The 16,616-nt window shown below is 41.0% G+C and overlaps 1 protein-coding gene across 11 annotated transcripts in view; it reads right to left on the bottom strand.

Moving 5' to 3' along the window:
- Positions 1–16,616, bottom strand: part of fbrsl1 (fibrosin-like 1) — a 376,696-nt gene that overhangs the window by 264,330 nt on the left and 95,750 nt on the right. Inside the window, exon 1 of one of the 11 annotated variants that reach the window (XM_038704690.1) lies at positions 10,522–10,596. The exons of the other annotated variants lie outside the window; for them this stretch is intronic. Coding sequence (XP_038560618.1) covers positions 10,522–10,581 — 60 coding nt within the window. The 5' untranslated portion in view covers positions 10,582–10,596. Of the gene's footprint in view, positions 1–10,521; positions 10,597–16,616 lie in introns of those variants that run through there. 11 annotated transcript variants of the gene reach the window in all.

The following is a 16,616-nucleotide window of genomic DNA, read 5'->3' as shown; positions in this document are numbered from 1 at the left end:
CACACATGTGATTTTGTAAAAATAAAAGTAACAAATAAAATAACTAATTAATTAATAATCCACAGTGTAATTTGAATAGCTTGTTCATTTATGAATATATTGACGTCAAACCACCTCTTATCTGTCCTGGAAATCCAGTCACAACTTTCACAGCTGTTAGTTGTTCTTTGTAATGTTCAAATGTTTTTATTAAAGAAGAGCATGTTGAAGTAGATGGGTATATATTGTTTTTTTGTTTGTTTGTTTTTTACTGTGGTATTTGAACTGGGTATCAAGAATCATGGAATTTCACTGGTATTGGTATCGACAACTAAGTCCATCATCCCCAGAAGACGAATCACGAAGAAGGAAGAGCTATTATACAAGACAGACCTGAGATCAAATATATATTGTACATAAACATCATAACAAGATAATTCACACATTAGATCACACGCAGCAGTCATCACACACAGACATAATTAATAGCAATGAGTAATGAATCCTATGCCACTGAAATGCTGTCCAGTGTTTTAAGGGCATTGACTGCACCATGAGCATACGGGACATTCCCATAATCCAGTGCCAATAGTAGATGGACTTTCTAATTGTGGTTATTGGTTATTAAAAGGAGAAACAAGCTCTGTTCGGATTGAAAAATCTAATTACAATGTTCCATTTTTTAGGAACTTTTTCAACATAAGTTCAGAGTAGGAAGCTCAAAGCTCTATACTCTCGTGCAATGCAGAAATGTTTTTTGGAGTTAATGCTGCAGCAGTGTGGAATTCATTCATTCATTTATATTTTGTTGTACAATCAAACCCAGAGGACAAATAATAAACACACTATAATTATTGAGCCTTGAGAGAGGTTTTGTTGTCCACATATTATTACAATGCTTCTCATAATTGTTTTCATTATTACTGGCTCTACATCTGCATATCACGTTGGCTCACCATATCTATTCTGCTGGTATTTCTATATGGGTGTAATCCACTGTTACGGCCCTTCGAGCGTGGGCTCACGACAGCGTTCCCCTGCCTGGCCTGCATACCAATTAGATGCTGATTAACAGCAATGCAAGGAGACGTTTTAGAAGGTGGGTGGGGGAGGGTTGTTTCTCTGGGTCTGAGGGCGACCTGATGGAAAGGGTCCCTTACATACACAAACACACACAGATATGCATTTGCAAAAACACTAGGCCTCAGGTTAGAGCTATTTATTGTTTGCACTCCTCAGTCATGAACATGTATGTAACTATCAGCACACACTACAGTGTCACTTGCAGGTAAAGGTGTGATTAATGATGGCCATGAATGTCACTGTGTGGCACAAGCTTCTAGTGACTGACAAAGCTTCACCAGACTCCATGTCTTTCAAGGGGAGAAACGGAGAGTCTGGCAGTAGCTTCTATTGGCTGATTAGCTCTAATAACCAGCTCTACGTCACCGTCCATGCATCAAAAACTGTGTAGCAGTCTTTGCTCCCTCACTCCTCTGTTGCACTTTTAAAATATGCTAGGATAGGAGGTTTTAGCAGAATTTGAGCATGAATCATCATGACAAACTACACAACAGTTGTCAAAACATTAAAAACAAAAACATGACAGTGTGCTGGGTGTGCTAGTTGTCAAGGATCACCAAAATCTTTAAGATCCACCCTCTGGGAGCCATGAACGTATGTCCAAATTTCATACTTATCAGTTCAATAATTGCCATCCCTACAGTCATGTCGCCACCATGAATTTAAAAAAGCATTACAATAGAATAAGCTTAATTTACTTGCTCAGTGGTGCTAAACTATCCAATGTCATGACATTGGTATTGGTAATAGATATATCACATTTCCCACAAACCCCATCACTTAAGTTTGAAGATACATTTGTTAGACCTAATTTATCCATTGGCATGTCCATCCTTTCACCATCCAGACTTTCTAGAAAGCTTTATTCCAGTTTGCACCAGAATCAAACACAGTACATCCTGGTAGGTACTGTAAGTAATAAGAGCCAGACAGGAAAAGATTTTTCTTTCTCTTCACTAGCAACATTGCACTACAGAGAGGAACTGGGGGAAAGCAGGGAGGGATCAACAGTTCATCTTGTTTGAATAAATGTCTTTAGGCATCCAATCCCATTGAAGCTCTAGCTCAAGGACTGTAGTGCAGCATTGTATATCTGCAGGTTCACTCAGAGACACCATTAACCAAGCCTCCATTAATGACTTGCCGGCGGAAGAAAAATCTGTTCACAGCTCTCTTTTCTCCTTTGTACATGCAGTACATGAGCAGCAACATGTACGTGAGAGGCTGCATGTTTGTCTGCCTTTGTGTGTGTGTGTGTACCACACTGCAGTCAGGATGTCTGCTTTTAGCCGGTCGTTGTAGGCTGATTAATTTTGACAGGCTGCCTCTCAGACCCACTACAAACACAAGCAGCAAAGAAACCATGCAGAATTTCCACCGCAGGACAGCCTTGGTTGGTTCCTGACCAGATATTGGTTATTCTAACAATTAATCCACTAAAACTAAACTGAAATAACTATATTAAAAACTACAACTGCCAAACTGCTTTAATCTGTATATGCTTGTTTTTACATATCTTCCAGAAAAAAAAGATAATATGACGCCATGCTAAATTCCCACCCGATGAATCAGTCAACTGTTTGTATTTCTCATCCCAACTGGAACTGAACCTGCATGAGGCAGCTTTGCTTGCTTACAGGTGGCCAAAACCAGCAATTATGACAGCAGAAATAATTTAACGGCAGGTTTACCAACCCAGCTGGTTTGGGAGACTATATACCAAAGAGCAAGAGACAAAAGCTCTAAGGCTAGGGAGTGGACTTTATGAGTACTTGCTAGCTCAGGCTGGATTAAGCATTAAGCTGCTATTTGTTACATTTTGCCCAGTATTTTCATGTTGTGTTGACATTGTTCTTTAGAAATCTCTTTTCAAGGGAACGGGCAAGGGGAAAAGGACTTCTCATCAGTCATCTATCTAGTGTCACCTATCTGGCTAATTACCAGATGTCATGTATAGAATACTGTTGACAGAGAACCATGACTGTAAGCCAAGTATGTACGGTGTGTACGGTAAAAGAGCCGTCAAATAAACAGCTAAACAGCTGCTGTTTATTGCAAAACTCTCCAGAGACTGAGCACTGCAAGTTGTTTATCCTGATTATCTTTTCACTTACTAAAGTTCAGCAGCCTCTGCTGAGATGTGTTGATGCTACAGGAGAACAGAAATAAAATTTAAGGCCCTTTAGTTCTACTACTCATACCTGATAACATAAGAGTTGCGGCAAGTGGAAGAATCTATAGAATCTAAACTAATGGGGGTGGGATGCTCTTCTCTGTGATTCTCAATGACAAAGAGGATGGAATAAATTATTAATTATTAATTAATTATTAATATTTTCTTCATCTTTAAGCTGTAACATCTGATTTTGAAATATAAGGAATCAAAAAGAACCTGACTAACCAATTTTCCACCAACACATTATGAGGTCACACTTCATAATTGAAAAGAGGGCAATTAGAATTTAAAGTGTTTCAGGTAGGAATTTACCTTTTCCACTATACCTTCAACTTTGTCCATTAAGTGTTGTGTATTGCATTTTAAGCTGAGAGTAACTTGATTGGGAAGGGAACAGCAGTATCATCGTTGGACATAACCAGGTTGAATGGTTCAGACATTAAAAGAGTAACAAGAGCTGGGTTTAAGTTTGCACCGAGCATAGTGCGAGAAGAATTGTATTGAAATCAAAACATTGTCCTCCATTTCTTGGACTGGCCACTACTAATGCACCAACTTAAAAACAAAATAAAAAAGGACCAATATGTTGTAGGGCTGTGAAACACTCAAGCCGCTAGAAAAACAGGTAAAAAAAGCCAAAGGTAACAGGGTCTACACACCTTCAGTAAATGGTCGTCTAAATGTAAAGAGCACAGTGGACAAAAAAGAGGTATGTTTAATGCATAGTTGTATGGAATCTGCTGAAATGCCACAGGGATACAATTAGATAAAAGGCTTCCCACAGGCGGCTGGTATATTGAGCAGTGTAGCAGACACGATCTTTAGTAACAAGTCAACACTGCTATTAGCACAAACTAAAGATTTCAGTGTTCTTTCCTATTCAGAACACAACAGACGAAAACTGCCCAAACTCCACACTGTTCACTTGACAGCAGTGCCTTGCAGGATTAATAACGAGAGCCAGAAACTCTAACAGGTAGCTTTTGTGAGCACGTGCATTTCTCTCCCCCTTCTGTCTTTTCACCCTCACTTTCCTCAGCTCTGACAAGCTTTCACTTGTGCTGGTTTTGAACAGAAACACCATTGTGCCTTCTACTGCAAACAATGCCTGCTGTTATGTGAAAGGGCACAAAAACACACATTAGCTCACTTTGCCTCTTTTGTCTGCTAGAGATTCTTGTCATGGATCTGGTTGCAAGGCCAAGACTAGAAGGTTAATGACAGTTCCGGACATGTCAAAGATGTCAAGTGGGTAGTGCTGCTGAAGTGCTCTTGAGCAAGTCTCCGAATCCTTTCCAGCTTTGGAGGTGGCCTGCACTCTGGTTTTGCTGTCAACATTCTGAGGCTGGGGAAAATGATAAACCTTCTCCCTGAAAGGTCAACAGATCAGCGTGTTCTTGCTACACCTTAAATCATGACACAATACGATGGTACACCAACATGTTTCAAGGCAACGTAAGGGGAAGCCTTTTATCATAAGTAAAGCACTGCAGGGACGACATGCTGTACCTTACATGGATCCTCAGCAGTATATCTCTATTCAACGATGGTGCAGACACAACCAAGCCTGCCCTTGGTTTTTAACAATCCCGCCTGCAGCTACAGAGGCTTGGAGAGGCCTCCAGAGGTATGTGACCCTCAGTTACATTTATAGGCTTCAGAACTGATAAAGGTAATGCCACAGGCTACAAAATGACTGGCAGCTACTAGAAATACAGCCTTGTTCTGCCAGCTATAAAACATGGTATGGAGAGGCAGAGGCAATGCACAAATCAAGTTTCATGTTTAAAATAATAATTCACTTCTTCAGTGTCACTTTCATTTTGAGTGGCACCCTTCATAACGTTTATCAAAATTTTGAATTAAACCTTTCAAACGCAAAACTTGCTGTCATTTTTCTCTACAGAGAACATATGATGCTGCTGCTGGATGATAGACTGGAAGATTGACTTCATAACTTTCTCATTTACTGGCTGACTGATTTACTAACTAGCTGGCAGACTGGCTGCTGAATGCTGTCTGATTGACAGACGTCCTGATTAAATGTATGACTGACAAATGAACTGGTCTCTCCGTTCTGGCTGCCACCATCCTTCACTTACACACACTGACGCCCCACCACCCCATTGGTGTAGCCTGTCAGTGTATGTAACCGTTTTCCACCTCTTGTATTATTGTGCAAATTGACGCCAAGGAGAGCAATTCACACACACGGAGACCTAGTGGTGTATGTGTGTGTTGTGTGTGTTGTGTGTGTTGTGTGTGATGGGGGGGGGGGGGGTGCTTCCATCTCCCTCTCAGCGTCTTGGCAAGCGGGAAGGGGAAATATGATTATCCAGTGGGGGAATTGTTTCATCAACACCTGGAGCAGATAAATGAAAATAGGAGGATTTATGTACTGAGAACAAGCTTACCTCTGCTGCCAGGAAGCAATTAAGCAGGAAGCTGGAATACAAACACCCAATACTCGCTCCACACCGGGGGCACGTTTGGAGAACTGATAGTGAGCCTTGGGGAAAGCCAACTAGAGGAAAAGGGAAAGGCATTCATTCCCACAAAGTGTCCCATTAGTGGCTGATAACAAAGTGTCTGCAAAGTGTTGGGATTTCAGTGTTGGGGGGAAGTGGATGGATGCTCGCCTCCCACATGGCTACAAATGGGCAACGCTGCATGTCCTGCCTACCTGCTGTAACCTCTGAGAGCAGGAATGTGCAAATGTAATCATCAGAGTGCTGTGTGGTTCAGTCTTGTTAAGTGGTATCATACTTATTTTTGGTTTCAGTTCTAAAGTCTTACAGACCCATACTGTTAAGTCAAATGTATTGCTTTGTATTTTCTATATAAAATTTGCTTTAATTCTTAAATTTGTTTTCAGGCCTTTACATTTTTAATACATCTTGTGCCTGCCTTTTTACAGCAGGACACTAACAAATTGATGACCAATCACAATGTAGAAATGATGGTGACTTGTAGCAGCTCAAAATGGTTTGGTTTAAGGAATAGCATCAGGTGTCCATGCACCACATGTAGTGAAAAAAAAGGGCGGCAGGGTCTATACAGTTCCATTAAAATACCAAAGTTAACCACATATGTGCAGGTTGAGACAAATGATGACTACCTGCCATGTTTGATCCATTAAAGATTCTTGCAGTACGAGAAGTATTCTTGCTTCTACATACATCTGCTGTCCTTTAGTCTGCAACCACAGCAGAGCACTGAACAGTGAGACCGGGCATGTTCTACTAGAGAATAGACATCCCTCGCTTCCACTTCCGGCCCACTTACTTCGGGGAGAATGTGTACGGTAGTCAATGTCGAGAGACAACTTATTTATTGATCCTGTTTGAACTGCGCTTTGAATTACACATATGATGTTTGTCAATTTAAAAGATAATTCTGTCCGTCCAGAAAGTTGCAGTTTTGTGCGAAAACCTCTTTTTGAACTACATCTCTTGTCTCGCATAATATACGTCACCAACATGTTAAAGTGGTAATGCTAGCTGACGTTCATTTCCTGGTTGTTATTAGCTAGGTAACTTAGCTATGTTCCACGCAGAAATGGATCTCACCTGATGCGTTTAATCCAACGACTCTTGGTCCTTTTAGCAAATCATCCTCTCATGTGAGTCCTTTGACTTTAGCTTCAGTAATGTTAAGGTTGTGATGCAATGTTTGGGTTTGTAGTCTTTGTAAGTATGTATTTTCACAGTCTTCTATTTTAATTGATTTACATCAAACTGCAACTTTCTTGATTTTGAAATGTACATTTTAAATTGACCATCATCGTATGTGTAAATCAGAGCACAATTCAAACAGGATCAAAAAATTTGTTGTCTCTTGCCATTGACTGCCGTACATATTTTTTCCGAAGTAAGGTCCCATGGTGATCCACCGGAAGGGGAGGGACTTAGACTCTCTATATTAGGACAAAGTATAATTTCAAAGTAGTAGCAAACATGCCTGCTAATCAATCCAAAAGCTGTAAAATTTAAATGTCATTCCAAAATTTCCCTTTTAAGTGATTTGGCTTCCAAATGGACCTTGTAGTGTTTAAAGAACTTTGTCAAATTAAAACAAAACCATTTCAGTGTCTGTAGCACACAGAGTAGCTTAATGTGGTGCTTACATGCCAACAGGATGTAGTGTTTGTGTGAACAACCAGCACTATTCTAAATGTAAGAAAATTAACACCAGTGCCAGCTTTGAGGCTGAATGGTAAATCAATAATAATGACTGAACGCATCAGACTACACAGGGTACACTGAAGATGGGAAACTAACTTAAATCACTGATTCAAGAAATAAGCAGTTAGCCTGACAGTTTAACTGTTGTTTACTATTCTTGCGGTTTTCACTAATAAACAAAAGTCTGACATTTTGTTTGCAGATGATATGAAGCTGTGGGCTGATGAGTAACACACAATGGCCATAAAAATCCACCAGAGACCAAAGATTTCATGCCAATCCTCTCAGATATTTGGTAAACTGACAGAAGGTTTAACATAAATCTTTTAATGAGGGTTAGACAATAGGGCCAACTACGGAACGCCCTCTCTCTGAACCTGGCTGAAACTCAGGCTTGAGTCAAAGCTCTGTCCCGGCATATATCCTTGAGCCAGATCCCTTAGTTGAATAATGAGGAATTATACTACGGAAACTAAAACAACATTTTGGTTTGAACTGCTAATTACCAATATTCTTTGTCAGTAAGTAACAAGTATTCCTTGTTTACCCAAAAATGAACGGTGAGAAACAGAACAAATCCAGGATACCGTTATTACTGTTAGTGACACAACCATGGTTCTGTATTTGAACTGCACACAGCTACAGTAGCTGCTATGCTACAAGGCAGAGAGATGCAGAATGCAAACAGTAGCTTGGCAGAGTTCTGTTTACGTTCTCTTGCTCTCATGCGCTGCCTGTTTTTCTTTATTGACTCAACAACTGGCCTTGTGCTCAGGCTCCGACAGTGTGTGTGTGAGTGTGTAATTTTGATCTCATTCCACGCCTTGGGTAAAGCCCTGCCGGCTCTAAGGTGCCTGTCCTCGTTTCAGATGCACTGACAAAGTGGCCTCTCTGAAATGAGCTGTGTGGCCTGTTTGCAGGAGGGGAGCAGATGCATTTTACTGCCTTTGATCTATGAGTAAACAACCTGCAGGCTAAAAAGGGGAAAAAAGGAAGAAGCCGTCAGGGGATGTGTGTGCTGTCTGTACAGTATATAAGGAAGGAGGAAAGGCAGTCAGTGTGAGGTGATCGACAGGGACAGAGAGTAGAGGAGACAAACTCTGACGATACTTTTCTTTGGCAGATCTGTCAGCCAGATCTCACTGTGGGTGACGGAGCTTGTCTTGCCCTTGCAGGTTTTACTGCAGTGGCTATGTTACATATGCCTTATTATATATCCCATTATATTTAACACATTCACCCTCTTCACTCTGCTGAGCACACAGCCGCAACATTGACTTTCATAGAGGTTCGGAGGATTCATAAAGTGAGGACTGTCTGAGTTGGCAACAGGTCTATCCTGTTAAAAACTGATGATATACAGAAGCATACAAACTCTAGGTAAAGTGATGTGTAAAATCTGCTTCCTGAACAAAGGGCTGACCGATATGGGGACCTGAATTCCAACACCCACGTTTGTGGAAGTTCTTATTGTACATACTATATTCATATTAAATTAAATGACATTTTGAACTGGCAAGTAAATACCTAATAAAAAGGATCCAGAAGGGTTTAGTGTTTCCCCTATAATTTAATCTTGGCAAGGTCAAAAAGCTTCTAAAACAGCATGTAGACCACAAGAAACTCTCCACTGAAACCCAGGGTGAAACCATCACTGCAACTTCTAATTCTACTACAAAAATAATAGCAGGAATAATAAAAAAGACAACAGGCTTGGTTTTTTTTCTAACTTTATCTCAATACAATAGCCTTCTTGAATCATTCCTTTTCCATATAAATCATGAAGTGACTTTGTAGAAAAAGATGGGGGACAAAATCAACAGCTCATGCATTTCTATGGAAGCCCTAAGCGGCCATCGAGCCATACCTTTATTTTACTCCGTTTTCTCGTGATAACGGGATAATATTCTCGTGGTCTGTACATTTCATAGATCAGTCACAGATAATATGAGTTAACCAAAGTGAGTGGTTGGCTTTGTCCTGTCGCAAAGTAGGAGAAGCCCCACATTTCCCCATCCTTAACCTTAACAGAGAAATGTGGGACTCTTGCAGATAAGTTACAATCATATACAGTAAGTCTGTGTTTTCATTATTTCAACTTCATTTCTGAGAAATCATTCCATCAATAGCGGACGGCTCTGAATACCCATGAGCCCAGGCCGTCGTTGTTATGGAGAAGAAGCCAGAGGTGTCGTGAAAAAAAACACTATTTTGCCGCAGTTGACAACAAAACACATGCGCCATTGTTGCTGGATTCATCCAAACACAGAATCCAAGGTGATCGTTTACTAACAGTTTTCTCATAAGCTTAAAATTAAGCTCTGCTGCCAGCAGAGAGCGTAACAACATTTTAACTCTTGATGGGATGTTTGTTATCGAAACACACTGGGCTTTATATTTAACTTCTCTACTTACATGATCATGTTCAAAAGTGTGTACCTTGTTATCAAAGAACTCAGTTGGTAATCTGGTACTGATGATTCCACCATCATTGTCTGTGGGAAAAATGAATGGACTTTTACCTCTTTTCTCCACTCCTACTTTGCAACTCTATTGCTGGTGTTTTATGCCTGGAAAGAAATTCATGTGTTTTTCACAGACGGAGGACTGCTGATTTTGTGCCCTATTTCTTGCAGTGTAGGCGCTCTGGTGATATTGCTTCACAGCCAGTGTGGACAAGAGGAATGATTACAGCGGCCCACAACTTGTTCAATATACAGATGGTATGTGGGTATTGTAATAAGCTGTTCCTATTATTTCATGTTAATGACCAGTGTGTGATAAATTAAAGATAAAACAATTTTAATACAAGCACTAAGTTCAGCACCTCGGGATAAGAGAACAAGCCCAGATGACTCTTTCCACAGTGAAAACAAAACAAGAACTGCCGTTCTATAAGTATGTACATTATGGTTAAAAAGTTTCAATCAATCAAGTTAAAAGGATCTCTGTGAAGTACTGATCTCAAATTGGATAACAATGTTCAGCTTATATACACATTTGAGTGAAAGGCCAGTAATAAGCCTGATACCGGGACAAACTGACGGCCCTTCAGCTACAGTACATCAGCAGTGACAAACTCCCCCTCATATACTCCACCTGCCAAAAAAAGCCATTGATTCCATGAGCAAAGTGCGGATGGACGACAAGGTGCTTCATTTCAATAGGAAAACTGAGTGTGGCAGCTCAGCCCAGAGTTGTCAGAGAAATGTCATCCAGACAGTGAATGGAACACAAGTAGAAATGTGAAAGAGAGAAATTCCACATTGCATAACTGCCCTCTTATCTAAGCTCTATTATCTTGGCCACAGCTTGTTATATGGCTGCCAAAGCTATCACACAAACAACTGAAACGGTCCTTCTTTGGCTTTGCCTGCACCCACACATAAACACAGTCACACAGAAAAGGCTAAATGCTGTGAATACAATCAACATACCAACAAACAATAAGCTGTAATAAACTGCAGACTAACATCTCACCGTATCTTATTTCAGACGGGGAGCTGAGTGCTGAGCAATTATTGTCGGCATCACTTGGCCTATAAAGACTATTCCCCTCAGAGCTGGTGTTGGTAGTGAGTGTCGGTAGCAGAAGAGCATGTCAACCACTGTTAAATCTAATTGCTTTCACACCAAGAGCGATCTATTAAGAAAACATGCAGCAGGATTGTCATGACTGCATGAGTCATGGCTTTGAAAACGAGGTCCCAGTGTTTCCCCTATATTCATTCATGAAGGGGCGCCATATCACTACTACCAAAATTTCACACTATCATTATCAGTGAAGCTAATTAGAATTTTCTGTCACACACTGCGCAAGCATGGTAACGCTTGGCTAGCTCCCTCTTCTTACTCTTTATCTACGTGAAATGTACTGTTGTAAGAGTAGCATAACTCCTTTTAAGGAATAAGGCTGTGCGTAATATGTGTGCGTAGCGAGTGTGTGGTTGAGCGAATGTGAGAGAGCGAGGGGCAGAAAGTGACGGTGAAAGTGAGCGGAGCAAAGGCAAATATTAGCAGTGAGTTGTCATACTGGCAGCAAATGTACAGTGTGGGCTACAGTGTGTTAGTTAATAAATGCAGCAGCTTCTCAAGACTAAGAAAAGTCTGTCTGTTGTTTCCCAACTGCTGGAAAAGTGAAGAACATCTCCCCTGTGCAGAAGAGCATCTATAAATTTAGCTAACGCTTCATAGGGAGTAATTTTAATTAGCCGAGTGTCATTACTAGCTGTCCAGTGTTGAGAACATCAGACACAAGATTGGACTAAACAAGTGCACAACTTTGTCCTGTACACTATATTTAGATTTTCAGGTGAGTCTGAAAAACTGTTTAGGAAAAGAAAGGACGGTGGTGAATATGGGGGAGTTGAGGTAAGCAAAGTAATTTAGGGATGCAAACTATTCACCTTTTGAGCTAGTGAGGACACTTTGTTTTGGATTATAATGTTTTAAACAAATACTTGTTAATTATACAGAAGGGGGTTAATAAATATGGTGGTACACGTCAAAAGCTTAGATAAAGTAAAATAAGACAGAAGACGTTTTATTGGAAAAGTAAAATTTTCTTTATATCTGAAATATTAGTTGTAATTGTGAAAAACTGACAGGGACTATTTTACTTCAAAATGTCCACATCCTAACTGCACCTGCGTGTTACGTGCTTAGGCTTCCACTTTAAGGAAGGTGGCTTTCTGAAGAATCTGACTCTAGCAGATTTGTGAAAGTGAGTCTTTCCTGGTGTGTGGAGGGGTTTATGTAACTTTAGTCAGCCATAAAGTGTGTAGATAAGCTCATGTTACAGTATGAGAGTTACTGAAAGGTAAACAGGTAACTGTTGTGTTTGCTGCCACAAAAAGTCTCTGTTTATGCAACTATACTACACAGTCTTCATTTCTTCAAAGTAGTGTTGGTCCAGAATGTGAAAAGATAGCAAGTTAGCAGCTACAAGTCAGGCTGAAGCCATTTAAAATAGCCTAAAACCAGAGGTATGCCAAATACGTTTTGGAGTTTCGGAGCTGGATGATGAATATTGATAGTCATTATGACACTGACAATTAGGGTTGGGTGATGTGTACAAAAGGCAAGCCGGGGTGCTTACCTGAAGTGTAGGTGTGTGTGAGTGTGTCAGGGTGTGGGGAGAAGCGATTTCCGAGGCAGGTGCAAAGCATACTTAAAAACAATATGAAGATAGTTCGTGGTCATTAAAACCTGCTTTCACAGTGTGGTATAATGGGCGGGAGTTTTACAATCACGTCTGGCATCATCTATCGGCCCAACCCTACTGATAATCTAGCAATCCTCACTAACTTTATAAATATCAAAAGGATGCAGATTGGCATTTCATGTCCTAAACATTCAGAAACTAGCTTGAGATGCATGTTTACTAGGGAACAGCCAATGGCTCATTGTGTAGTTTGGCTAACTCACAAAATAAATGTTCACACAGCTGATAAAATCTAAAAATGAGAAGCCTGCTGACAGTGTTGATCCTGCCCTTGATTTTATGGGGACAATTGGACACAGGGAGGTTGGCTCAAACCCTGTAGGTCCAATACATTGTTTGCTAGCGCCACTTTATTCTATAGGAGCATGTTGGTTCCCAAGACAGCATTGTTAAAATCATTGTTAGTACTTTCCCCCACACATGATCAGTCAACAGACCTTTGTGCTGAATCTGAGTCTGCAAGACTGGAAAAAAATAACCTACCCTCTCGTGCACACAAAATACTGAAAAGGGATTCAAATGATTTGAAGGTTGAAGCAAGCCAGGCTTTCAGAGCCCTCTCTTTGCTCTCTGTCAGCGAAGGACGCGGCTGAAAAGGAAAACAGCCATTACTTAATGAGCCACTTAAAGAGTGCCCTCTCTATTTAGGTTTCATTATTTTTATTGTAAATCCTTCACAGCCCTCTGCTAGTCATTCATACAGAGCTTCTGCGGCCAAGTATGCCATTATATATTAACCAAAATCACAGGGCTGGAAAATACCTCAGCTCAATGACAAATATGATTACTATGAAGTTATCTTCAAATTATTTCTTTTACTCAGACTGCTCAAATGAAATGTATTTTGTTAACATTGTTTAGTAACACGCATTAATCAAGCAATTGAGGAACCGGAGAGGGGTTATGAAAGGCAAAGAAGGGGGACAAATCAGCAGTGTATAATTACCGGGGAACCTTCTAACAGTGCAGCTCCTAATCCATCGCAGGCTCGGAGACAGCATCTTAATCACAGCATAATTACATCCTGTCATTCACCGCAATGAAAACACTGAGACAGGAAGATGGAGGACGGCTCGGGACGACAAGCAGGAAATGGATATATATGCCTACAACAAGCTACCCACGTGCTTTTATGTGCCACTTAATATGTGTCAGCTATGTTGTTCTGTCTGCACATTTCAGCAATTCCTCATGAGTCATGGTACCTGAAAACAAAGAGGCTCTTATTCGGAGGTTTTGTAGTGGTTGTACATTCAGACTGTGGAGTGAAACCTCAAAATAGACGACTGACAGCGCTTCAAAAAGGACCCTTCGGGGCCAGCATGCATTTATCCCCCTACCTTTCAAAAAATATACCAGAGCTGAAAGCCTCGGATACAGACATCTCTTTTCTGCCTGGTGCCTACTAAGGCTTTTGGTACCGATTGAATGGTTAACATCAGTAAGTTTCAGTATTCTTCACTGCCTTTACATTTATTTACGCTTTTATCCAATTGCTTACAGTTGCTATACATGTCAGAGGTCGCACGCCTCTGGAGCAACTAGGGGTTAAGTGTCTTGCTCAGGGACACAATGGTGGATGGGTCACAGTGGGGGATTTAACCCGGGTCTCTCACACCAAAGGCGTATCTTATCCATTGTGCCACTGCCACCCTCCATTGCCACGCTTTGTTACCGCCACAAATTGTCGATCAGTGGAATAGCGTGATACTCGTGGCAGGAATGTGTAGCGTATCGCCTGCGTGCTCAAGTTTGTGCATGTGTGTCCTTGCGTGCATCCACGATACAAATAAAACAAGAACCCACTTGTCACAACATCGCTCCATGGTGCTAATAGTACCCACAAACTCCAAAGGATACGCTTCTGCATTTCCGTTTACTTGTGGTGTCTGTCCTGAATTATGTAACGCAAAGTTTTTGTATACTGCTGCTCGTTTTGGTATCATACCCAGCTCAAGGTTGTACTGCATTTATACATCACCTTCCTTAGCACTAGTGTACCTTAGTGTATTAATAACAATCAATCGATCAATCGAGAAAATAACAGTTTGATGCAGCACAAAAACATCCTACCTATGTGTGTTGCATCTGTTTTCTAAACTGGCCTCGACCACCTTCTTAAATTTTGAATTGTTGGAATTCTGCCATTTGAAGCTTTTCCTCCTGTTGCCTTTTATTTTGTGTGTCATAAATCCCCCATTCCTGAATACAAGAGTCGTTGTGTCATGCTTCCAAATCCACATGAACACACCAGAACCTTCCTTGGGTGGATATATTTAGGTCAGTGGTTGATGGCTTGGACAGATGCACAGTGGAGGTTCAATCCTGTGTTTGTGTGTGTGTGAGCGAGGGAAGGCCTGTGAATGTGACCATGCATTTATCAGCCATGCTGTTGCCTTCAGTGTGTGACAGTTAAGAGAGAGCCGGGGCCGGGGGACGTCCCACTGGCTTTAAGAAAGCTCTCTCCGTGGGATGCGTCAGCCAATGAGCATCGAAGCCTCGGGGGGCTGCCTTGTTAATTAAAGCTGGAGTTGTTTGTCAGTGCCGGCATATGATGCACAGCACTATCACCGTCGGGGGAAAGAGAAAACACGAAGCAAGATTGCTGCAACCCCTGCAACAAATCTGCTGCCTTACCATGGAAGCAAGACATCTTACTACAGCGGCAACTGCTGTGGCTTTGAGTGTCAGTATCAGCTTGCACCCAACCTGCAATCAGATGCAGAGCAGCAGAAGAAGAAAAAGATGGGATTTATAAACGACCTAAGACCTGTTCGTGTCAAGAAAGGATCAAATTCAGCTCAAGCTCAGAAACTGTGGTTATAAGCTGTCTTGAAAGTAATGTTCTGACATGAAGTGTCGTCACTTGCCAGAGGAGTGCTCCTGAGTGTCAGCTGTACTCATGACTGCTACTATGCATTGGTGCTATCTGAATGCTAACAATGGTGATATCCAGTAATGAATGCAATGGGACTTGAGCTATGGAGGTGCAAGAGTAGTTATTTTAGTGTAAAGGGTTAGAAAAAATCAAATTCTTTCTAACAGGTGCCCGAGTTTGAGCCCTTCATCAGAGCACTTCATGAAGAAAGACACATACTTGTAACTGGAATGTTGCTGGCTTAGATCCAAACACCAGCTGGGAAAATATGGGTGGGAAAGTGAAGCAGCAACTTACAGCTTCCCTAAGAACTACTGTCATGCTCCCCTAGGGCAAGGGACTTAATTTCCCCATATTGCTGCTCAGTAGCAAACAGCAGAGGATGATTAGTGTAGGTTTGTAAAAAAAACAACAAAAAAAAACAGGGCCATGAAGAAAAGAGCAAGCATGTTTAACAGAAATTCCCTGGATAAATAAAGAGACAGACTCTAGATCTCATCAAGAGCTTCTATATATGAAACCAATTTCTTTGTCCAAATGCCCGGCTTTTCAGCTTCCTGCCCTTGACACTGCTGTAATATCACTAAATCAACTAAACCTAAATCCCCATTAGAGTGAATTTAGAAACTCATGCTGCGGAACGAAAAACCCAAACAAATCTGTAAATTCATGTTAAAGCAGATGAACAGAAGGATTGTGGATTAACGAGAGGGGATTTGCCACTACGACGTCACTCACAGAGCAAATGGAGCAAATCAAACATCTTATTAATACTGTGACAGATGGATAATTGTGTCATTTTATTATCTGCTCACTTGTTCGATACCCACAGGGAGACTTCTGGAGGGTTTAAGCCACAGCGGGTAATTGTTTAATAGCGCTGCTGTCAGGTGAAAACCTTCTAATTCCAGGAGCTCAACTTGTGATCACTGTAATATTTAATAAAAAACATGTTTAGTGGTATCTCCAAATGAATAACAGGAGTAATAATGTATGATCTGGATTTTTATTCCAAGAGATATGAAAACACCAAAACTGGACATAAAAGGTTTTCATTTTCTCCTTGCAAAAGCCCACAACAGCAGATTGACT

The sequence above is a fragment of the Micropterus salmoides genome, unplaced genomic scaffold (genome assembly GCF_014851395.1).
Source record: "Micropterus salmoides isolate LMB-PRFRI ecotype aquatic unplaced genomic scaffold, ASM1485139v1 Ms_hic_scaffold_7, whole genome shotgun sequence".
In the NCBI taxonomy this organism is placed as follows: domain Eukaryota; kingdom Metazoa; phylum Chordata; class Actinopteri; order Centrarchiformes; family Centrarchidae; genus Micropterus; species Micropterus salmoides.
The sequence above is the reverse complement of the archived record's forward strand: the minus strand, read 5'-3'. Positions and strand labels throughout refer to the sequence as shown.